Source organism: Sinohyriopsis cumingii, chromosome 15 (genome assembly GCF_028554795.1).
Source record: "Sinohyriopsis cumingii isolate HCF-2022 chromosome 15, ASM2855479v2, whole genome shotgun sequence".
In the NCBI taxonomy this organism is placed as follows: Eukaryota; Metazoa; Mollusca; class Bivalvia; order Unionida; family Unionidae; genus Sinohyriopsis; species Sinohyriopsis cumingii.
The window spans coordinates 19030533-19055553 of record NC_142975.1 but is presented as its reverse complement, the minus strand read 5'-3'; the positions used below and the strand labels follow the sequence as shown (position 1 = coordinate 19055553).

Sequence of the window (25021 nt, the reverse complement as noted above, 5' to 3'; positions counted from 1 at the left end):
GGGTTGATAATGCACCCAAGTTTGCATTTGTCTTTTTGTACAAGGAAGAGACTTGAATGACTTTTTGAACAAGAAAGAGCTTTGCATAGAACCCAGGTGATTGCAGTTTGAAAACAATCTCCACCACCCGCTTGTTGATTAGTGAGCAGATCTGCTGCATGATTTTGGCCATCTCTGGCTGTAATGGGACTATCAACATTACTAGTGGTGAGGATGAGAGGGAAGAGGTTGGATAAAAGAAATGTAAAACCATTTCAAAATGACTTGGATTGCCCACTCAATTTGCAGAAACAGAATGATCCAACAAGAATTTAAGTGCAGGAGTCTGCATGATCTAACAAGAATATAAGTGTCTGTGGTCAGTCAGGGTGGTAAGTCAGTGGCAGAAGATAGAAGGCTCTGGTTGCAAGAAACTCGGTTTCCCTCAACTTGATAAAGCTGCCTCTTAAACTGAGTGGGCTGCTGACATTGGTTTGGGGTCATGACTGGTTCTATGTTTGTTAAGAGAAAAATCTCTTTTCTGTTTGATGTAGACAGTCAGTCTTCTCCACTGTAGTCTAGTAACTAAACTTTGTTCTTCCATAGTTAGATTAAGTAAGATAGATTGTCAGGAGGGTCTGCACACTCACCATGTGGGATATCCTGGTCTACCTTTACATCCCCCTGTCCAAATAAAACATGCCCATCAGCATGGAAAAGGCATTGCTGTTTTCATTATACGAGTCCTGGTACCTAACCAATGCTCCATACGATGAACATGTCATCCTGGTATGGATGACTGGTTCACTGGGAACATGGGTGGCACTGGTGTGGACAGTGTAAATGAACTGTATGGATGGCTCAGTATGAACCAGCCATTCCAAAGAAGTAATGACAGGGCAGATCATTCATTAAAATTTCCATACATGTCTAGTACTGGCCATGTTAAAGGAGTGAAGAAATGGATAGATCTCTCACTGAAATTCCCATACAGTTCTGGTACCTGCCTTGTCATATTAGTGGCAAAGCAGACAGATCAAACAAGCAGGATCCCCAGAATGTTCTGGCTCTGGTTGTGCCATATGAGAGAAAAGATGGATGGATCTGTCACTAGGATACATGGATGGTTCAATATTGGGTGGCCCTTTCAGTCTGGCATGGTTTTCAGACCTGACCAATCTATGGTCAGAAAGGTGGAACATGTGGTTGGATGGAAGGTTGGACAATTTGGTCGTGAACTAGAAAAGCACTGTACAGCATCATTTTCTTAATTGATGATTTTTAAGATTTATATTAAACTTTCATGGACCCTGGTTTATAGTCATGAATGCCATACTCAGGGAGGCAGGACTTACAACAAGTTGCCTGCCAAGAAATGTGAGCATACTACCCCATAGTTGTTGTTGCTATAGGGTTTAACACCATTTTTCAGCACAAATTAGGGTATACATGACAGCCAGTACAAATGGTGGAGGAAGAACAAGGATAACCCTGGAAAGAACCACCGATCCACAAGAAGCTAATGGCAAGATTTTTCACGTACCCACATTAGCCAAGCCTGAGACTCAAACCCATGCAAACTGAGGTGAGATGGCAGTAATCCATAACAGTGATCACTTTAGACCACTTGGCCACTCAGGGCCCCATAGTACATTTATTTTTCAGGAGTGAGATGAAACTAGAAGCATTCATTGCTGCAAATTGAGAAACTGTGTTGTTGCCACCTGTATCAGGCAAGGCACATGTTGCTACAGCTATGACCTAGGTGGGAATGACAAATTTCAACATCTGGCTCCTCCTCTTCCACCAAGGTCACCAAAGCTGATGGCATCTTCCATCTCAAATTTAATGTGGGGAGGAGGAGCCATAAAGTCCTTCACTAATCTCACTTTTGATTCAATTATTGGATATATGCTCAAGATATCAGACTACCTGATGCTGATATTCTCTAGTGTTGCCATTTTGTACACAAAAAAGTAAACATGTATTTGGATCAAGTTGTGCAAATGTTGCAAGTCCCTGAACAGGTCCACTTATTTTAAACAAGGTACAAGTCATGGCTGTTCTTGTGAACTTAAAATTTCTTGTATTTGGGACATTTAGTCATCATTCTTTGATTTCTGAAATGACAACAGCAACAAAGATTCTTAGTAAACTAAGCATACAAATGTCTTTTTATGTTGCCAACACATTGCCTATGACCAACAGTGTGAGCTAATGCACACACACTGCAAACTAACATGAAATACAACACACAACAAAGATACTCCGCTGAAGCACACATTCCAAAAATAGCAAAGTTGGCAAATGTGACAAATTCATAAAAAATTGGTATAAATAAAAAAATGTGTACCACCTGCAGTAATGTTATTAAACACAAAAATCCAAATTTGATAATTGATGGTTGAAATTCCAAGAGTATGCTGAAGCGGATTTTCAGGAGGTTCCTGCAAGACGTTGACTGATCAAAAAGAAAGCTTAGTACTAGTGACAACTGGTTGCATCAAGGGAGGTAATTGGAATGGTTATTGCCCTTTGTCTGCATCATACAGATGAAAACATCTTTTGTTTTTTCGGAGGGCTGGACTTGGGAGGTACCAGATTTATATTTCTAACATTAATGTGATCAGGAAACATATCAAAAGGGAAAAAATGCATCATGACTTGAAAGAAACAACTAGGAACAATGACAAGTCTTAATTTCTTGCAAAGGTCACATCTCTATCCCATTATTGATATAGTTCTATAAATTTATTATGATATTTGGTTATTAAGTGGTTCACACTTCTGTTATACCCAGGTTTCTTTGTGCAATCATCATTTATTAGTATGTGTTATGTTGATCCACTACTGACTGAAAATATTATCCAGGTTCAACTCCAACCATCCTGGGAAAATTGTAGTTCACTCAAACATATACCATTTTTTGTATTGCTGTTCACTTTGTCAAATACTTTCCAATTCCGGTCATAAGGATATCCAATACAAACATCATGCACTCTTTCATTAATCCTTATTTGAGATAAGAGAAAATGCTTCTGTTATTTGTGCTTCTTCTAGTAAATTTTAAAACACTTTCCTGACAAATTTCCACTCGAATGCAGGTCATGACCTAGAGATAAGCAGGCTGTTTATTTGTTTTTAAGCATTTATTCTATCACCTCTGTCTTACAAAAAAATGGTCTCTTAAGACGGATCAGTTTTTCAATATTTAATAAGAAACTGATACATGCATTAATATATCTTGACAAAAAGGACAGGGTATCGTGTGTAACAGTGATCTGTCAAGTCAAGTTTTATGGCAATCCTCGTGCATTTAACTATACAAGATACACTGTTCTATCTTTCTATTCTTCATGTACAAATTTCTTCATGTGTTTCACAATGCATGTACCTATTATTTATTGAGCTGTTTATATTTCTTCATATGTTTTGCTATACTAGATATAATCTGATCTTCGGTTCTTTCTCTTCCATAATAGTCTAGGAAACTTCCATCAGGGGTCACCAGGTACATCACTACTGTGTGATCAATCTAAAAAAAATATAAAATTAAAATGGAACTTTTATAATGTGTTAAATATAGCAACTTGTAAAATGAATGCAATTTCCAACAGCATCACAAATTATATCTGCTGTTACATAAAAAAATGTATTAATTCAGGCGGAGTGAAAAATAGCTAAAAAAGTTTAGTTTTTTAAGAGCTTCAGTGGCAAATAAAAATATTTTCAATCATCATGTGAGATCACGTGAGCAGTAACAGTGTTATCAAACATTTTTCTAGTCAATCGAAGTAACTGCATGACAAGGGGTTCATAAAAAGAACCATTGTTGAATTCAAAATGATTTCAAATTAACAATTTCATAAATGAATGGATACAGTGTTCTGTGAACCTTGCTATGAAGTAATCTCATAGTTTATGGCTTTCATAAATGCAAACACATTATCTTTAACACAGAATCTTAACACTAAACACATTACCTTTCACACATAATCTTAACACTAAACACATTACCTTTAACAAATAATATTAACACTAAACACATTATCTCTAACATAGAATCTTAACACTAGACACATAAACTTTAACACAGAAACTTAACACTAAGCACATTAACTTTAACACAGAATCATGACACTAAACACATTACCTTTAACACAGAATCTTGACACTAAACACATTACCTTTAACACAGAATCTTGACACTAAACACATTATCTTTCACATAGAATCCTTACACTAAACACAGTACCTTTAACACAGAGTCTTGACACTAAACACATTATCTTTAACACAGAATCTTGACACTAAACACATTAATTTTAACACAGAATCTTAATACTGATAATGATATTACTACTGCTATTATTACTGCCATTAAAGACCACTCCACTGGCCTAATTGGTTAGAGCATCTGCCTCAGATGCGGAAAGTTGTGGGTTTTAACCCTGGCAGCATCATACCATGAATTTATTTAAATCCAAGAAAATTCTTTAAATTATATTAAGTGGTAATTAAATTCATGACATAAAGGGCTGATGTGTAGCGAGACATGCACAGACACTGGTAACATTATATACTCCCTAAATTCAGGACATAAAGGACTGATGTGTAGCCAGACATGCACAGACACTGGTAACACTATACACTCCCTAAATTCAGGACATAAAGGACTGATGTGTAGCCAGACATGCACAGACATTGGTAACACTATACACTCCCTAAATTCAGGACATAAAGGACTGATGTGTAGCCAGACATGCAGACTGGTAACACTATACACTCCCTAAATTCAGGACATAAAGGACTGATGTATAGCCAAACATGCACAGACACTGGTAACACTATACACTCCCTAAATTCAGGACATAAAGGACTGATGTATAGCCAAACATGCACAGATACTTGTAACACTATACACTCCCTAAATTCATGACATAAAGGACTGATGTGTAGCCAGACATGCACAGACACTGGTAACACTATACACTCCCTAAATTCAAGACATAAAGGACTGATGTGTAGCCAGACATGCACAGACACTGGTAACACTATACACTCCCTAAATTCAGGACATAAAGGACTGATGTGTAGCCAGACATGCACAGACATTGGTAACACTATACACTCCCTAAATTCAGGACATAAAGGACTGATGTGTAGCCAGACATGCACAGACAATGGTAACACTATACACTCCCTAAATTCAGGACATAAAGGACTGATGTGTAGCCAGACATGCACAGACACTGGTAACACTATACACTCCCTAAATTCATGACATAAAGGACTGATGTATAGCCAGACATGCACAGACAATGGTAACACTATACACTCTCTAAATTCATGACATAAAGGACTGATGTGTAGCCAGACATGCACAGATACGGGTAACACTATACACTCCCTAAATTCATGACATAAAGGACTGATGTGTAGCCAGACATGCACAGACATTGGTAACACTATACACTCCCTAAATTCATGACATAAAGGACTGATGTGTAGCCAGACATGCACAGACATTGGTAACACTATATACTCCCTAAATCAAATATAGCTGGGACACAATTAACACTCATGTAAAATGATTTTCATAAAAAACTGAAGTTCTATTTTTACAAAATGAAATATAAGAATGGTACTAACTATGTAATCATCATCTTCACTTTTGGGTCCAGTGCTGTAATACACTCTGTAATTTTTGGCCACTTTTTTAATCTCATCCTCAGAGCCAGTAAGGCCAATCATCTTTGGTGAAAATTCTGCAATAAATAACATACAAGTTTCTAGACTATAGTCATGATTCATATAACTCCAAAGAGATGTTTTCAAAAACTTCAGAAGCTTTCAAACAGTAATTTTTCTTACAGAAACTAAACTTCCTGCATAAATTAATTTAATCACTGCATAAGTAGGTATGAAAGCATAAGAAAAAGCAAGTTACTAAATGGAATATTCCTACAGAAAATGGATGCTACTCCATATGGGAACTACATGTTTTCTATGTTATTTGATCCATCCAGATTTAGCTCATTTTGTTTAATTATTTATTCATTATTTTCTTAAAACAAGCAAATAGCAAATTTCTGAATTTAAAAAATGTTAAATTTTACATTTTATTTTATAGCAATTTTCACTATTCAATCAGAAAAATTTAAAAAGATATGGGAAAATGCTAAAAAAAAATTTGAACTTTTTGAAAATTCAAGGAGTTTTAAAGACAAACACTCATACTCAAGAAATTTTCAAGTTTATATGAACCCAAGGGAAAGAAAAGAGCAAAATCAATTTCCATTAACTCAAGTTTATATGAATCCTGGGGAAAGAAAAGGGCAAAATCAATTTCCATTAACTCAAGTTTATATGAACCCTGGGGAAAGAAAACGGCAAAATCAATTTCCATTAACTCAAGTTTATATGAACCCTGGGGAAAGAAAAGGGCAAAATCAATTTCCATTAATTCAAGTTTATATGAACCTTGGGGAAAGAAAAGGGCAAAATCAATTTCCATTAACTCAAGTATATATGAACCCTGGGGAAAGAAAAGGGCAAAATCAATTTCCATTAACTCAAGTTTATATGAACCCTGGGGAAAGAAATGGGCAAAATCAATTTCCATTAACTCAAGTTTATATGAACCCTGGGGAATGAAAAGGGCAAAATCAATTTCCATTAACTCAAAAGCGAAACAAGACCACTAAATTCCAATAACCAGAGTGAGATTACAAAAGGATTACAAAGGTATACTAAAATCTACCTAAAGTAAACCCATTTCAATGGTTTTTAGAAGTATGTTGGAAATTGGTTACAATGAAATTGTAATTTTGAAAAAAATAAGTAAGCATACATGATTTAATTGTTGACTAAGTTGTAATGACAGCTACTGTAAATTGAACACTATGAAAATTCAGTACATGCATCACATATTTTGAATTGCCTACTCAATCCTGAGGACATGCACACAGTGGTCAAGGGATTACATGTCCACCACAAATGGGTAAATGTCCACTACACCTGGTGGATGTCCACTCAACTGAACAGTACTCAGTCATGGATTTTATTTCATTCATTCCAACAGTCAACATACAAAACAGAAAGATGGCAGAAACCCCTATGCTGTAAATCTTACCTTCATACCTCTAAATGTGCAATCTATACATTAGTAGCATTATTTGTGGTATTTATCAGTTGCCTAGTTATGGCTTATGCAATGACATAGCTGCCAACCCCAGAGTATAAAAATACCGACTGCTTATGACAAAAATACAGATTTTCAGAAACAAATACTGATTTTAAGGACTTAAATGCATATATAACTATTTACAACCGTCCATATAGTAGGCCACTAACTCAATTACTTAATTTCAAAGAAGCATTTGTTGCACTCTTGCACCTTCTCACTTGAAGCTTACAACCAGTTTGTCAATGGTTGGGTCAAAGACGTCCTTGCTGTTGAAGTGAGCAACAAGGGTGAGTTCATTACATTTGTTACTTCATACCATTTCGTATAGAGCATTACAAAAGTAGTTAAGAGTTATACCGGTATATATTTTATGGGGTTAATTTATGAAGTATTAAATTACATTATACCATTGACACAATATTGTTGTCATCCTTGTATATCTGATAAATTTAATGGTATTTTTTATAAACCATGGCAGGGTGGTGGTGCTAGGGTTGGCAAGGAAAAACGGGGATGGAGGGGAGACCGTATACAAACGTATATTCGCTTTCGTATGCATATGTTGCAAAAGTTTACATATGCACATATTTCATTTAAAAATGCTCAAAATAAGCGAAGAACTAACTGGAAGTCTCTCTGCATTTTTAGGTACGACACTCACAGCGTATGAATGACAAAGCATTAAAGCCATGGATAATTGCAGTAAAAACAGGAATTGTTGAGGCAGCCCATTGTAATTGTATGGCTGGCCTTGGGGAGGCATGCAGTCATATTGGTGCACTTCTTTTTTACATTGAGACAGCTGTGCGCATAGAAAATGCAAAGACAGTTACTCAAGAAAAGGCCTACTGGTTACTACCATCAAGCATTGACAAGGTCGACTATGCGGAAATTTCTCAAATTGATTTCACGTCAGCTGAAATTAAGAAAAGGAACCTGGAAAATGCCATCTGTGGAACCACCCAAAACAAGGAAAAGAAACCGAAGCCAACTCTCCCACATGTTCCTGCACCAACAGATGCTGAATTCGATGACTTCACATCAAAGTTATTTTTAACAAAAACCAAACCTGTGGTGCTTTCAATCATGCCTAAGTATGCAAAACACTTTATTCCAAGAATAATATCAAATGATCTTCCCAAGCCTCTCTGTGAACTCAGAGATGACAAATGTACTCTAATGTCTAAACATGAGCTTGTAAACTATTGTGAAAATCTGTTCCGTGACATTAATGTTACTGCAGAACAGGCAAAACATGCATAGAGGCTCACTCGTGGACAAGCTGAGTGTAAAGATTGGCACCGGTTAAGAACGGGAAGAATAACAGCATCAAGAATGAAAGCCGTGTGCACATCTTCCATTGATAAGCCATCGATTTCCACCATAAGAGACATATGCTACCCAGTGAAGTTTTCTAATAAGGCAACAAGGTGGGGATGCCAGCATGAAAAAGATGCAGTGAATGCATACAGGAGAAAAATAGGGCCTCTCCATGACAATCTCATAGTTGATGAATGTGGTCTCATAATCAACCCTGAATTTCCCCATATTGGAGCATCTCCCGATGCTCTTGTTTCATATAACTGTTGTGGAGAGGGAACAGTGGAAGTGAAGTGTCCATATTGTGTGAGAGATACCGAGATTAAAAATGAAAGTATTTCATACCTGGACAAAGACAAACTATTAAAAACATGCCATCAGTATTATTATCAGGTGCAAACACAAATCTTTCTAAGTAAAAAGAAGTTTTGTGACTTTGTTATCTGGACAGAGGACATATCTGTGGAAAGGATTCTGCCAAACCCCAAGCTATGGCAAGATATAGAAGCAAAGTCAGCATCATTCTTCATTCATGTTATTCTGCCTGAACTGACAGGGAAATTATTCACCAGACCACAGTCCGCAAACATTGAACCTGTTGCACAAATGGAAAGGAAGCTGCATGCATCTGTGTTGCAACCCTCTCTCACCAACAGTGATAGACAGACTGTGTCAGGAAATAACACTGACCTCATTTGTTTATGTCAAGTACCCTATGATGAAACATTTGATAATGTTGTTGGTTGTGACAATGAAAACTGCAGACTGAAATGGCTTCACTTTAAGTGCATTAATATGACTAAAGCACCAAAAGGAACATACTATTGTCCAGAATGTTGTCCAATGTATGGCAGTAAAGCAAAAAGGCCTAAAAAGTGTTAGAAGGCTATTCTCAGGACATTTGCATGTAAAAAAAAAAAAAAACAGGATACAAACGTATTGTGGTCGTTGTACAGTATGACTGGCATGGGGGTGGGGCTAGATATTGTGGTGAGTGTTCTGTGTTATCTGGCACTTTTTATTTTCATGCATGCTTATCTATTAATAAAAAGTGAATAAATCATTCTCCTGTACAAATGTGTTTTTTATTCTGTCTGTATTCTATATATCTTGCTTATTCTATAGCACACCTTGTTATGACCATCTATGCAGAGTAGTAATAACAAGATTTTTATGACGGTTACAGTGGCAACCATATTGACAATCCCCCAGCTTGTTAAGAATGAGTGGCGTTAACCGACTAATGGTAACAGATGGACAGACTATTCATAACATCTTTCTCATCAATAACCAGTAGAACTAAACTAAAGAACACAAGTCAAAAAGTTTAGAATTAAGAACACAAGATAATGATTTGTAATTGACAAATATTTAATGGTGACACAATTATGTAAGAATATTTTGTATGCAAAGTTATGAGATGTACAAAAATAAAAGACTAAATCTCATATATATGTAATAAATCTATGATTATTTCACAAATCCTTACTAGTCAAATGGAACAACAGACTCGCACATATTTATAAGACAACATGCAACACTAACAATTTTGTCAACAACTGGAATTTCTCCTTTCTCATTCATGAGGAAATCAATTGGGAGCTTTCCCTGAAGCATGGTATACTTATTTCGCACTAGACCGATTACACGTTCCACATGAATTCGCAAGTGTGCAATTTTTCTACTATTTTCTACATCAATAGGAGACAATTGTGATTTCCCCTTAGTAAAACTAGGGGTAATAACTTTAGCACAGTACATTCCAATACTGTCTGAAATATTAAATCCCCTGTCTGCTAACACAATATCTCCAGGCAATAAATTTTATAAAAATCCACAGTTTTCAGTTATGTATTTGTCACTTGCCCTACCTCCCCATGCTCTGGAAAGAAAAGAAATAGATCCCTGAGGTGTAATGCCAATAAGAAATTTTATGGTGTTGTTGTGCTTGTATGATGACCAAGTCTGAGCTTGTGCCATTAGGCTTTTAGGTCTCTGTATAAATATTTCAAAACAGTCAATAATGAAAGCCACTTTTCCACCAAAATCTTGCCTAAATTCCATGGGCATGGTAAGCTGAAGCTCCTCCCTCTCGGGCCAAAACAAAAGAGGCTTTAATCTAATATACAAAACATGAATAACATTTAAAAATGTCCTTGACACGGTTGATGTTGATATCTGAAATCTGTGTGCAATATCTTGCAAGGGGAGGTTGATCTTAAGTCTCATTAGGATCATTATGATTTTTTCAAACTTCCCAACTTCTAGTCCTCTACTGGTTTGAATGTATGGAGCAACAAATTCAATCAGGGTCATTAGGGTCATGTAGCTCGGCATTCCAGTATAATACTTAACTTTCTCGTCATTATCACAAAATGATTCCTGATTCATTTTGTAGCTGCTTAATTTATCTTTAAGAAGTGTATTTTCAGTAATCAGGTGTTGAATTTCACTGTCAACTAAACTCTGGCTAATGGAGTTAGTCTCTGGTGTTAGTTCTTGATCTGGTTCCATCTTTCCATTGATTGTAAAAGAACAAACAGAGCTGCCCCTGTGACCAGCAGATTCATCCCCTTCCTGGGCAAAAGATGTTTCAGGAAAATGCTGCAAATCCAGCAACACTTTAGCTATATCATGGTCTTCTCTGGTCTTCTGTCTGTGTTGCATTCGGTTGTACCTATAATTCAAAAATATTTTAGCAGGAAGCTCTATCAAATAGAATATATCAGAGTAAAACCAGGTGTGTAGTGCTGGGGGAATGGCGTTCCCTTCTCTATCTAGCACCACACCACTGATTATACAACATATCAACTTTTTTTAACACATTTCGTAGGAAAAGCACATGTTAGTTTGTTTTATAAATGGAGTAATATGGTATCTTTAATATTAACAACGTAATTACTATTAGAAAAGTACAACCTTATTAAATAAATATGAAATTACAGGATAGACTCTATCATGATAATTTTCTTATTTGGTTATGAATATAATTATCTGTATTAAACTGAGTAACATTTGTCAAACTGAGGAAATGATACAATATATAAGGGAAACTACTTTGACATGCTAATGACTGATCAGTTTGTACCTTTCCACTGTTTTCATTTTCTTCCTGGATTTCAAAGGTCCAGATAAGTCACCAAGTTTAAGGGTGGGAGCCCAATCGGGATGTGCTCGACTATACAAGTCTGCAGGTTTTCCTGAAAAAGAAAATAAAACAAAACATAGTAAATAATTCAAAGTGACTAGATACATAATATATGGCATTGTTAAGATCTAGTTAGAATCGTGAATGCATATTTGAAATATCAACATAAATTTTCTTAGAAAAACAATTGTAAGAACTGTAGTTCACATGCACTTTAAGATTTAAAACAAAGCGAAACCAGCCACAAATTTCTATGTTTCTGTGTTATTCACTGTAAGAAATATACGGTATACTACTACTAATAATAATGATAGTAATCTATGCAACATTCAATGAAAGTACCTTGAATAAAGTGGTCTGAGCAGATTTTTGAATGCTTCAATGGCAGGTCCTTTCTGTTGATGTTGGCCAACCATGTCCGTCATCGCTCTTCACTTAATGTTTTCGTTTGCTCTCCTTCAAATTTCTGACAACAGGTACAGTGTAAAAACCACGTTTCACAGAATCGTCTGCATGGTTTGAACAACCTTTAACCCAGCATGTATTAACCATTGTGCGATTGCAAATTTTATTCAGGTGATAAACAGTCACGCGCATGAAACTCATTGACCCACAAAATGGCGGATGACCTTATGATGCCCGTATGTTATGATGTCATATGATAACTATGTATAAGTCTATATCCCTATACAAATACAACACATTTACACTCAGAATAGAACTGGGTGCTCATTCTAAACAGACAATTGGCAAGAAAAGTTTGAATTTAATTTTTTTTTTTTTATGGATTTTTGACTAGAAAAATGTACACCTGTATTCAGGTACAAAATATGGAACAACTCCTCCCAATGACAGAATATACCAGAATAACTGCCCTAATAATATGCAAGTCTTCTTTGATCACTTATATGTACATGTTAGAATTTACATGCTGTACTGCTATAGTTTCCCTTTAATTTCCACACTATTTCCTTTTGACTATTTATTGAAATAAGTATATGAAAGCATATATAAAAATATACAAAGAAAAGCAAAAAAAGCCCTATCTTATCACCACATAATATATTCATGTAAGATTGGTCATAATTTATGTAAACAGGGTCTTTAAATATTTAAAAAATTAAATAAATGTCAGCTTTGTCAACCACACATGACAATATAATTTTTCAACATAAAACAAATAATTATGACCAATACCAAATACAAATAAATACCATACAATATATAGCAGTCATGTGATATCATGACATATGTCACAATTCTTTCTAAAATTTATCCAATAAAAATAATGCAAGCTATGCTATAAAATGTTCTTTTGTGGATATATCTGTCGACTTGATTAGACATATTATTTAAAAGTATAACACATTTTAAATGCATTTATCAACACTATGTTAACAGCTGAATTCTAACAAATGGCATTCATATTACTAAGTGGTTTTCATTAAAAAGGTTATTTTTTAGTCAATTGTTTTCATGAATTTATTATCATGAACCAGCAGAGAAGAGACTTCACCTCCAAGTCAGCTATTTACAAATGCCACCTTCAAGCTTTGAATTAACAATGGTTTGCCAGGAACATGAACACGGCTTCTAAGAGACACTGGTTGTCAGCCTTTGATGTTAAGCTTCAATTTTATTTTTTCTATCCAATGTTCTAAATAAACATTAACTGGCACATGAAAATGCTTCCTGTTGTCACAAAATCAAATATAAAACTAATATGATATAACTTTGTGAAAAACAAATCTGGATTCATAATAATGACATGGAAACAAAATAGGTTAAGTTCCATTATTTTCACATAAAATTGGTTTCCAGCAGTATATACAGCAAATCATATGCAAATTAATCTTAATTTTTTCCTGTTAATATTTTGACATATCAGAAAGTCTCAAATTACTTAAATCACAGTCAAACACGTCATGGGAATTATTTTGAAAACATCAGTGGCCTCTGTTTTTAATGATGCCATTAAAGTTTGGATAACATAATGCATTAGCTCAAAAGACATGAATGAATTCACTTTGATACCTCTCTTTTTGCAGGATAAATAAATAAACTGAATAGACCGAAAGTCTGCAATAATAAAAATGTATACACCAACATTTTAATAACCCTAAAATGAATGTCATTAGCTCACAATAATAGGCAATAATATGGACTGACAGCCTTTGATGTGAAAACCTTCCCCACTTGCCACTTTACCCACTAAAATGGGAGCCATGGTAGCTCAGTAGATGTAATCCAAGAGTCTTGGCTCCAATAACACCCAGTCCAGCCCAGATTGGCTGCCTCAGCGTGTCCTTGGGAAATGCTCTTGGCTCCAATTTCACTGGCATGGAAAAGCCAATAATATGTTACAAGTGCCATTAAAACTAATAACAGCAACATCCTGCTAGACTGTGAAATCTTGTTTTCTATTCTTTTGCCCACAGGGTTTCAACTCTTGTGGATTATAAAATAAATCCCTAGTAAAATTGATAATTCCGTCAAACATATAACCAGCTACTGGAATACAATCAACTTAAATGCAGGAAATAAAATGATAACCATCTGAAAACAATGTATTGTGGTATGTGACAAATAGACTGGAGAAAAGTAATTGTACCAAATGAAGTCATAGTAGCATCAACTTAAGTATATCAATTTAACTCCAAACAAAAATAATTCACATTCTGAGCTATTTATCACATTCTCTCATAAACTGACCAATATAAAACAAGCTCTTATGAGGATTTACTGGAGCTGTATAAAAAGAAAATACAGCAGCAAGTACTTCTTAGAGTCTTCTTATAAACAGCATGTCTCAGTAAATCTAAACATGTGTCTAGTGTTGTCTCAGTAAATCAAAACATGTGTCTAGTGCTGTTTCAGTAAATCTAAACATGTGTCTAGTGCTGTCTCAGTAAATCTAAACATGTGTCTAGTGCTGTCTCAGTAAATCTAAACATGTCTAGTGCTGTCTAAATAAATCTAAAAATGTGTCTAGTGCTGTCTCAGTAAATCTAAACATGTGTCTTGTGCTGTCTCAGTAAATCTAAAAATGTGTCTAGTGCTGTCTCAGTAAATCTAAAAATGTGTCTAGTGCTGTCTCAGTAAATCTAAACATGTGTCAAGTGCTGTCTCAGTAAATCTAAAAATTTGTCTAGTGTTGTCTCAGTAAATCTCAACATGTGTCTAGTGCTGTCTCAGTAAATTTAAACATGTGTCTAGTACTGTGTCAGTAAATCTAAACATGTGTCTAGTGCTGTGGATCCACAATTCTTCAGAAAATTTCTGCATACATATATATTTAATGCAGGAATTATTATCAGTATGTTTATAGCACTGTGCTTCAACAAGTTATGTAAAAGACTCCAATATTGCTGATAGAATAAAGCAAAACAGATCATCATATTTTTCTCGTATTCTTTACTTTTTTTATGAACAGTCCATGCAATCATGTTCCAGATTGTCTGAATGTTGACTTCTTTCATGTATTAACCTGTCAATACTTTATGGGGCTTCTCTTTTCTTATTTATATATTTAAAAGCAGAATATCCCTCTCTTAGTCATGGTTAAGTTCTCTTAACCTTCATATATTTTGTGAAGCACCTTAATATTCCTTTGGATTCTTTGCTCAAAAATGTATCTTTCATCTCTAGCGATACATGCATGATATGTGTACTCTTTTGAAATCCACAATGTATGGATAACTGTACATGTATATGTGTACTCTTCTGAAATCCCAAATGCATGTGCTGTACATGTATATGTACTCTTTTGAAATCCACAATGTATGGATAATTGTACATGTATCATATGTGTACTCTTCTGAAATCCCAAATGCATGTGCTGTACATGTATATGTACTCTTTTGAAATCCACAATGTATGGATAACTGTACATGTATGATATGTGTACTCTTCTGAAATCCCAAATGCATGTGCTGTACATGTATATGTACTCTTTTGAAATCCACAATGTATGGATAATTGTACATGTATCATATGTGTACTCTTCTGAAATCCCAAATGCATGTGCTGTACATGTATATGTACTCTTTTGAAATCCACAATGTATGGATAATTGTACTTGTATGATATGTGTACTCTTCTGAAATCCCAAATGCATGTGCTGTACATGTATATGTGTACTCTTTTGAAATCCACAATTCATGTACTGTACAAGTATCTGTGTACTCTTTGAAATCCACAACGCATGTACTGTACATGTGTACTTGTGAAATCCACAATGCATGTAATGTACAAGTATACATGTACTCTTTTGAAATCCACAATGCATGTACTGTACATGTATGATATGTGTACTCTTTTGAAATCCACATGTATGAACACAGACTAACACTAAACATAAGAATGTGTATATAGTCATAATGAATGCACCCCAAAATTATAATGCTTGGCAAACTTAAGGGCATATAATGTTACAATAACTATGCTCAAAACATGATGATTGGTATAATTTACTGTATAAAGTCACAAATCACAAAGCTAATGCCCAAATCATAAGAGCTGACATAATTTAGTGTATCATGTTGTAATATTTATGCCCAAAGCATAAAGATTAGCATAATTTATTGTATAAAGTCTCCTGCAGACAGATTATGTCAACATTATGACAGTGGGATATAGTGCTGATGATGGTTTGTTTGGCTGCTGAGAGACCCTCAATGTTAAGTTGTAAAACTTGTAGAGCCAGTCTGATGATTTCAAAGTCAGTGGACATTGGCACATCGGGGGCTGCTCTTGATAGTGGCATGAAACTGGGCTTCATTGCTGAATTCAGTTTGCAAGTTGGATCCTTTGTTTCCACAGCCTGAGATGGAGCCTTGGCTGAGTAATGATGGGGAGTGCAACATGAACTTGTTTCCATGCTCCCCATCTGTCTGCCCTCCTGGCTTCAAACTTCCACAGCATCTGTGGACTACACTGAACCGCTTTCAGACAGGACAGGGTCATTGTGCAATCAACCTTGTCCAACCAGGCCAGGACACTAAACTCTTCCTGTTGCTGTGGAGCTCTCCAGGCCATATCGCACATTGTGAACAACTGTCCACTAACAAAGTTCCCTGGTGTACTGTAGGCTCTGCACATTGCTGATGATGACATTGTTAAATGGATGAGCTTGCACTGCACACAATAATAATTGTATAAAGTTACAATAAGTATGCCTTAATCATATTACTTATTGATTAGCATAATTCAGTGTACACCACTCCCTCGATAACTCGTACCCTGATAACTCGCGAACCTGCTTATACCACAGGGTCAGGCCTGTATCCCATTTTTTTTAAAACCAGAAAATAACAAAAAAAACTTATACCTGAATGTTGAACTTGAAGAAAATCGCGATCAAAATTGGTAACTCTCACGCTGATATGCATGTTTTACAGTCAAATGTGGTAGATAGGACCTGGAAATTTTAATTAACATTATTAAATTATAAATTTTTAATAAGAAGTCATATAATTTGTTACATTTTCTTTCCAAATGACATTTTTAGTAATTAAAGATATTCATAGAAATTTCGATGAATGAAAATGTCCCTTATGCCTAGTGTAGGCAGTACATTAATATTTAAATGCCAATTAAATGATTTTTATTAAGTGAAATTTGTGTTTGAGTTCCTCTTAACTGTAAAGCTATACCAATGCCACTTTTTGCCAATTTAGCCGATACCGCATACAGCTGATTATTAAAATTGCTGATACCGATTATGAGACCGATTATTTCATTATTATTTGTTTTATTACAATGACTGTATTTTGCTGTGTGAGTTATAACAAGGTTGTTTGTGCAGCAAGTGAATTTGAACTTCTATTAAAAAATAAACAGAAACCGGATAAGAAGTACATTGCTATTTGTAGAAAACAACACTCACACAAACATAAAACTTGAACAACTTTAAAACTAACACTGACAAAACTTATGGTTTGCCAATTTAAGATATAAATGAATAAAATTGTATTAAGCTAGTCTTTGAACTTACATTCAATGATGCAGGTCACCATTACTTGATTTCAATAAATGACTAAAAAATGTTAAAAACGATAGCCCAATAATAACTAAAATTAATAATACGCATGCTTTAAGACTAAAGTTAAACGTCACTGTACGCTGGCTGCAGCTACTTCTGAAAGCCTAGTTGAGGTAGGTTGTATTTAAGCATCAAAAACATTTCTCCCTTCTCGCCAAGTAACCTTCCACAACAATCCGAAAAAATCTGGCCTGTGACTCTAAACAGCTGCTGGATCGGAACACTTGAAACTGGAGCAGACAAATAGCGTCTAGCTAATTTGGCCAAGTAGGGGAACTGAAACCTGTGAGTGTTCCACCAGCCGTATATGTCTTCTTCTTGTGGCAACAGATCGCTGATACAATTCAAGCATCGCATCAAAGGCATCCAAGTGGGTTGTTTCACTGACAGTATGGACAGGTTCTTCACCAGCCAAAGAAAACAAATCCCAGAGACGCAACGTTAAAGGTCCAGTGGCGTTTGTTTCAGTTTCAGTTTTTCTTTTTCAGTCAAGGGTTCCTCCTGCTTATCAACTGATGCATTCTGCTATAAGCCATTCTTTGGATCTGATCACAAGTAATTCTTCCCTGAATAGGCAATGTTTGAATTATGGATCCATGATGGTGGCCAAGACAAGCTTCTTGTTGCTGGTAACATCAGCAAAGCGTGTGTTGAGTGATGTCAACATATAAAGGCGCATTGTCTGAATACCTTGACTCTCTTCATGCTCTCGAGCCAGCAATATTTGGAGCATTTTCAGCATTAGGAAGAATGATCGATACTGATGTTTGGATATCAAATACTTCCCTGGTAATGTCCGCGAATGGGCCTAACGTGTCGACATTATGCATATGCTTGGTAGTATATTTAACAGTGTACAATCGCTAGGCAATATTAATAATCCAATCCATTCGCGCTCTTGAAACAATGTTTTAAAACAAGTAAGTTACTACTAAGTTGTCCATGTGGCTGGCTGAATGCACGCACCACGCTGTGAGTCACACACTGAAGCAGCTCAGCAGCTGGGGTAACATCGCTGGTGCTTGCATGCCAATATCAATGCTGCATAATATTTGTATGTCAGCATTCATCAGCTTCAGTGTGTGACTGCTATTCGTTGATTAACAGCATTGCAGGACTGGCTAAATAACAGATTAACTATGGTAAGTCATAGTTTCGTAGTAGTTGGAAATTTCGCTAGCTATCTAATCTGCCTAGCTATTTGCTAATGTGTATGCTGGAAGTTCAAGAGCCACACGAGGCCTCAATGGCTGGTTGGCCGCTGTGATTGGGATGAGTGCATGAATGGTATTGATAATTTGTTGTGTGCAGACAATCAGCAGTAGTTTACAGCAAGTGTGTTATAAGGTATTTACTTTTAAGAATATATTGTCTTTCAATTAACCCTTAAATCAAAGGTTTATTTCTTAATTTTCACTATTTCATTCTGATTTAAAATTCAAGCCATGTCAAGATGAGTGTTATGACTGAATTTATATTTTGTTAATTTGTTTACATTGGCACCAATTAATTCTGCTGATACCAATTGTTCTAATAATCAGCCCAATTATAAGTATGGCAGATTAATCAGTACAGCTTTACATAACTGTAATCATCATAAATGCAATGTGTATTTAAACGTAAAATATGTAAATCTACCCATAGCAGCTATGTCCACAAGCATTTCACTGAGAACCTAATTAAGTGCCGACTGTGTTTTGATAACTGACTTATAGAAGTATTTGTTGTGTTGTTGCACTGAATTAAAAGCTGGCCTCCACTGTATTATCACACTAATTACTTCTTTTGAATTATATAAATGAGGTGGATTAAAAAAAGGATACAAATCATGCAAATCCTACATGGTTAACTTATTAACCCCTGCCGCCTCTATAATGTGTCATACTTTACATACTCCCGAGTGCCATGATAACATGGCGCAGTTTACCTAGCTAGTTTCCAGCTGAGTCTGAGTAGCAGTATTAGTCTAAGCCTGTATCCCACATGACGAGTCAAATTGGCAAAAACCATTGGTTGATTTCAAGCCATTTCCTAATTATGCAGGCATTTTAACCAATAATATTTTAGCTTACATAGAGTGAACATTGCTGAAAAAAGGTATAAAAAGAGACTCCAATAGCGGCACAAAATAGTGGAAATATTTTGAATAGAAAATGATTAAAATTATGAGAATCAGCCACTGGAAGTAGACTTTTACTTGACAGACTGATGGAGTATTAACACGAGGGTTAAGTTTGCAAGAGAGGTGAAAAGTGGAATTTCTGTGTACATAAAATGGAATGAATTTCATGTGTTGGTAGTGTTAATTATTCAGTGTGAATTCATCATGGATTTTATGGATTATTCATGGCAAGAAACAAATTAGTAAGAAAATAATTTATTTTTATCTTTATGCATGAGTTTTATTTCTGCATGTAGCATGAAATTAAAGGAACATAAATAAGAAAATAACATTTATTGCATGTAGCTCCCGCTGTACAAATATGCAAGCCAAGTACTCTTAGCAAGTACCAGGGATACAGGCACTAGTAAAACTAACACTGCTCTAGGTGATCTCTCTGCATGTATGCTGTAGGGGAATGCCTAGATGTTTGGCTCAGGGGTTAATGAGTTAAGATCTAGAGGCCCCGGTCATATGTTGGGTCAACTCAATTCAGTTCATCAATCAAACACTGTTATAAATGTTATTGTGTATGTAATCTAATTAAACTACCTTAAAATAACCAACTCATTCATAACTGTGATCAAATATAGAAATACAACCAAGCGAAATGATCGTAAAATAAAGAGCATGGTTTCACAGATAGACCATTGTGGGCAAATGAGTTTCAGAGAATTTCTGAACTAGCACTTAGAGATATCATCAAGAATGATAAAAAGTTTCAGTATTACTTCCAATGAAATCACAACATCAATATTGTACTAACTGGACAACACAGAAGCTGAGTTTTGATGTAGACAATTGTCTCACAAAATAAATGTCACTAGTTTTTGAGGGAAAAAAATGGAATCTTCTTTGATGGTGTATCAAAAGTTAGTCTAGTTCCCTGCTACATTCACTCCCTACTTGGCACTATACCATCAAATACCACTCAGGGAACCAGACTAATAAAAAAACAAAAAAGTAGTGATGTAATACATGGATGTTTTCATGTACATGTGATGGTTGTTGAAACCAGTTGGATCAATGTTAACGATATTTCACATGTTGGACATAATAAAAATAAATTTAATTTATACAGAATCACAAACAACTTCATTAGAAAAAGTGCATTAATAACTTATTACTGACATATCGATTAAACTGTAAAACAAGGATTCAGTCATTAAACAGCCCAGTTCCCTACACATACTCCCCATGGCTTTCTCAATGTTTAGCAGATTTGTTGAAGGTTCCTTGGTAACTTGCACCCTTGATAATAATGCGGTCTATGTTTGTCGGCCCTGTTGTGCATGAGTTATCAAGGGAGAGGTGTATAAAGTTCCAATGAGTATTCCTAATCATATTATTTATTGGTTGGCATAATTCAGTGTGAAAAGTTAAAATGATTATGTCCATGTCATTATGGTTGAATGGTATGTCCTATGTAATTGTAACCATATAGTCAATCAAAAGTTTGAAATTCAGATATTTCTTCTTTTTCCTGCAAAACATTTCATATCAAATAATTTTAAATTTTTCATATCAAATAACTTAAAGCTTTGCATTTTTGATGAATCAGTTCAGATCCTGTTTTCAGTTAAACCTCTACAACAAATCTGGGGGACATTTAATGATTCAAATGGGAGTTACCTTCATTTCTTAAAAAAATCTGAAAGTATAAACCAGTTGGTGATTTTTCTGGGTTAAACATCAATAAAAAAAAGACTTTTGTTTGTACAATTCTGTCCTCAATTTTAGCCCCCACCCCAAAAAAAATAATGTTAAAAAAAAAACCATGCCAAATTCATTGAAGTGACAGGCATAAAAGCACGCCAATTATATATACACTATAAACAGGCACAGCACCAAAACAATATGCCACCTTAAACATGGGGACAGGGGGCCCCGAGTGGCCAAGTGGTCTAAAGCGCTCAATGTTACGGATCACTGCCATCTCACCTCTGTCTGCGTGGGTTTGAGTCCAAGGCTCGGCTAGCGTGGGTATGTGGGAAAGCCTGCCAGTAGCTTCTCGTGGGTCGGTGGTTCTTCCCTGGGTTTTCCAGGGTTCTTCCTCCACCAGTTATACTGGCCGCCATGTATAGCCTATCTTGTGCTGAAAAATGGTGTTAAACCCTAGAACAACAACAACAATAAATATAGGGACATGCATAAAAATATGACAGTGGTGTAGTTTTAAAATTCTCACTGAATTATTTGAAAACCAACATGGTCTCTCAACAATGGTCTGAGGCTATCAACTACAGCTTGAGTCTCTTAACAATGGTCTGAGTCTCTCAAACACATGAGTCTCTCAACATTAGTCTGAGTCTCTCAATAAAGTTTTGATTCTCTCAACAATGTTCTGAGTCTCTCAACAAAGGTCCAAATCTTTCAACAAGTGTCTGAGTCTCTCAAAGGTCAGAAGTCTCTCAACAATGGTCCGAGTCTTTTAAAAAGATCTGAATCCCTCAAAAAGGTCCAAGTCTCTCAACAAGGGTGGAGTTTCAAAACATGGTCTGAGTCTCTCAACATGGATCTGGCCTGTGACCAGTACCATATTGTACTTTGCATCTTTTAAATACTGTGACAGAAAACTATCACAAAATGGCTGACACTAACAATAATGTTGCTGTCTTGAAAGTTGTTGTTGTTGTTCTAGGGTTTAATGCCATTTTTCAGCACAAGATAGGCTATACATGGCAGCCAGTATAACTGGTGGAGGAAGAACCCTGGAAAACCCTGGGAAGAACCAACGACCCACGAGAAGCTACTGGCAGGCTTTCCCACGTACCCACGCTAGCTGAGCCTTGGACTCGAACACACACAGACAGAGGTGAGATGGCAGTGATCCGGAATGGTGAGCGCTTTAGACAACTCAGCCACTGTGTTTCGAAAGTGTTACATGATTGTCATAATATCTAACATATATAGGAAACAAAATAAAATTTCATAAACAAGGATTACTATTTATATGCCTGTAAAATTTGTCTTTCAAAGCAAAAAATGCAAGGAACATTATAAACACAATTAAATCTAATGTCATTAAGTGTATCCCACATGCCTTTTTCACAAGGGCAAACTCAAATGGCAAATAAAGGAATGTGAGTAGAAAACTGCTTTTGTTGTCAAATTTCCATCTTGTTCAGTAGCAGAAAATGTACCTTTAATGTATTTCCTTACAGCAGCCACTGTGTCCCTGGCTGGGTCAACTGTAATGAATACTGGGGTGATGTTGGGAAGTCTGGTTATAGAATCTGAAAGTAAATTATAAAGGCAATATGAAGAACAGTCCAGTTCCACAAATCTAGATCACACAAACCTCAATAAATATGCTGGATAAATGTGTACAATCATGTGATTTAGATTTTTAACATAGCTTTAACAATTTTTCAGTCATATCGCTATGATATCTGCATTGTTGCAGTTTCTATTTGATTTCATGCACTGGGGCATCAAGCCACAGACATGTGGCATCATGTCCCACCCTGTCACATTATCCTGATACCAGGCGGACCAGTCCGAATAGCCTCTTAATGCTTTGTGACAAGCAAGACAACTGTTAGTACCATTCTTTAAAGTCTTTGTTTAGAACTTGCCCAGAGTTCAAACCTGCAACCTCTCACATCCAAGGTGGATGCTCTAATCGCTTAAGCCGCTGGAAAAAAAAATGATAAAATAGATTTAAAAAAACTAAAAGAAACAAGAATCCCTTGAAGGGACTAAAGCTCTATTGACCAAAAAAAAAAATCTCTGGAAATTCAAGATTAGACCATTTCCTCTATTTCACTGCTGAGTGTTGAAACCATCTCTTGCATCTGTTGGCAATATTAAACAAGATTTTCAAATTAGTCACCCTATTGAATTTAAGATCAGCATCATTTTTATTACAACTAACTGAATATTCTTAAAAGTCTTTTGCGTAATACCCCATGTGACTATGACCATCCACTCAGGCGGTGTATCAATAACAAAAAATTTCAAGATTTCCACTGTGACAGTCATATTTGATGTCCAAGCAGAACCATTTTCATGTAGGACGAACTATACATTAAAAAAGTCTTTTAGTGAAAACTTCATACTGACATGGCCATCCATTCAGAAGAAGCAGCAATAACAAGTTTTAAACAAGATTTATAACACAAAAACATTGGATGTTTCAATAGCAACATTTAGAATGAACTAGATTATGGGATGAATGTGTAAAGTTCCAAGGCAGTCCTGGCAGTAGCTTAAAAGTAATAGTAATTACAAATGTGTGGTAACAGACAGACAGACAATGTAAGAGAGATGAATGACAGCAGGCCATCCCATAAACTAAAACCGATTTCCTATAAATATCATAGTATCAAACATGACAGGCTAAAAGAGCATAAACTATGTACATATTTGTTATAAAAAAGCTAGCTTATAATTGTGTTATTGTAGTAGCTAATAGCTGATGCCTATGTCAAAACTGGGTTCAGTCAAACCTGTATCACAATTTATTAATTTTCAAAACAGGTGATGCTCACTTTATGTTTTATTAGATTTAAAATGTGCTTTTATTTGAACACCATTTATAATGAAGAAATAATATTCATTTTCTGCCCCCATCCTCATTTTTAGGCCATCACTAGTACCCTCTGCTGTGATTCTCCTACAGCTCATGTACATGCATTGACGTTACTTTTGATTTAAGCCATGACCTCCAAAATGCATCTATAGCATAAACTGAGCATCACCTGTACTTACTACCAAATATAAATACCAATTTTCTTCTACTAAAATATGTTTCTTCAAAAATATGTACCCAATCATAAAACCTTAGGAGAAACAACTACTACCTCGTAAATCAAAGCCTCCTGGGTTGAAACCTTTTACCTAAAAAGCTAAAACTATCTGCCCACCTAGATGGCAATTAGTCTTATCTTCCCTTGATACTGGAATTGGTGCCAAATCCCATGAATTTGTCAGTTACTACCAGATCGGAGGGCATGCTTTCTATATGGATGTAACTGACGGAAGGCTAATAAGGGTTACGTTTATTATGACTGGGTAAGTATTATTGATGAAACATATTTTACAAGAAGAAAAAAGGTTACTTCAAATATGTTAACCAATCATATTACCTGAGGTGAACAGGTAAGAAATGGAGGGAGGTACAGCCCATAACCCCAGAGATACCATCTCAAGACTCCTAAGGTATGTAAGACAACTTCC

General features: G+C 35.6%; 1 protein-coding gene and 2 pseudogenes across 2 annotated transcripts in view; 1 reads left to right on the top strand and 2 right to left on the bottom strand.

Annotated features, from left to right (window-relative positions):
• Window positions 1–3175: 3175 nt before the first annotated feature.
• Window positions 3176–25021, bottom strand: part of LOC149781368 (cytochrome c oxidase assembly protein SCO2-like) — a 55051-nt gene continuing 33205 nt past the window's right edge. Inside the window, exons 5-7 of the mRNA XM_089935458.1 lie at window positions 22984–23076; window positions 5632–5747; window positions 3176–3514 (exon numbers count right to left, since the gene is read on the bottom strand). Coding sequence (XP_089791584.1) covers window positions 3377–3514; window positions 5632–5747; window positions 22984–23076 — 347 coding nt within the window. The 3' untranslated portion in view covers window positions 3176–3376. The remainder of the gene's footprint in view (window positions 3515–5631; window positions 5748–22983; window positions 23077–25021) is intronic.
• Window positions 7598–9656, top strand: LOC149781370 (uncharacterized; annotated as a pseudogene).
• LOC149781369 (uncharacterized) lies at window positions 9842–12610 on the bottom strand (annotated as a pseudogene). Its single transcript, XR_016414502.1, has 3 exons — window positions 11979–12610; window positions 11577–11688; window positions 9842–11165 (listed from the first exon to the last, which is right to left on the bottom strand). The product of XR_016414502.1 is annotated as an uncharacterized LOC149781369 (transcript).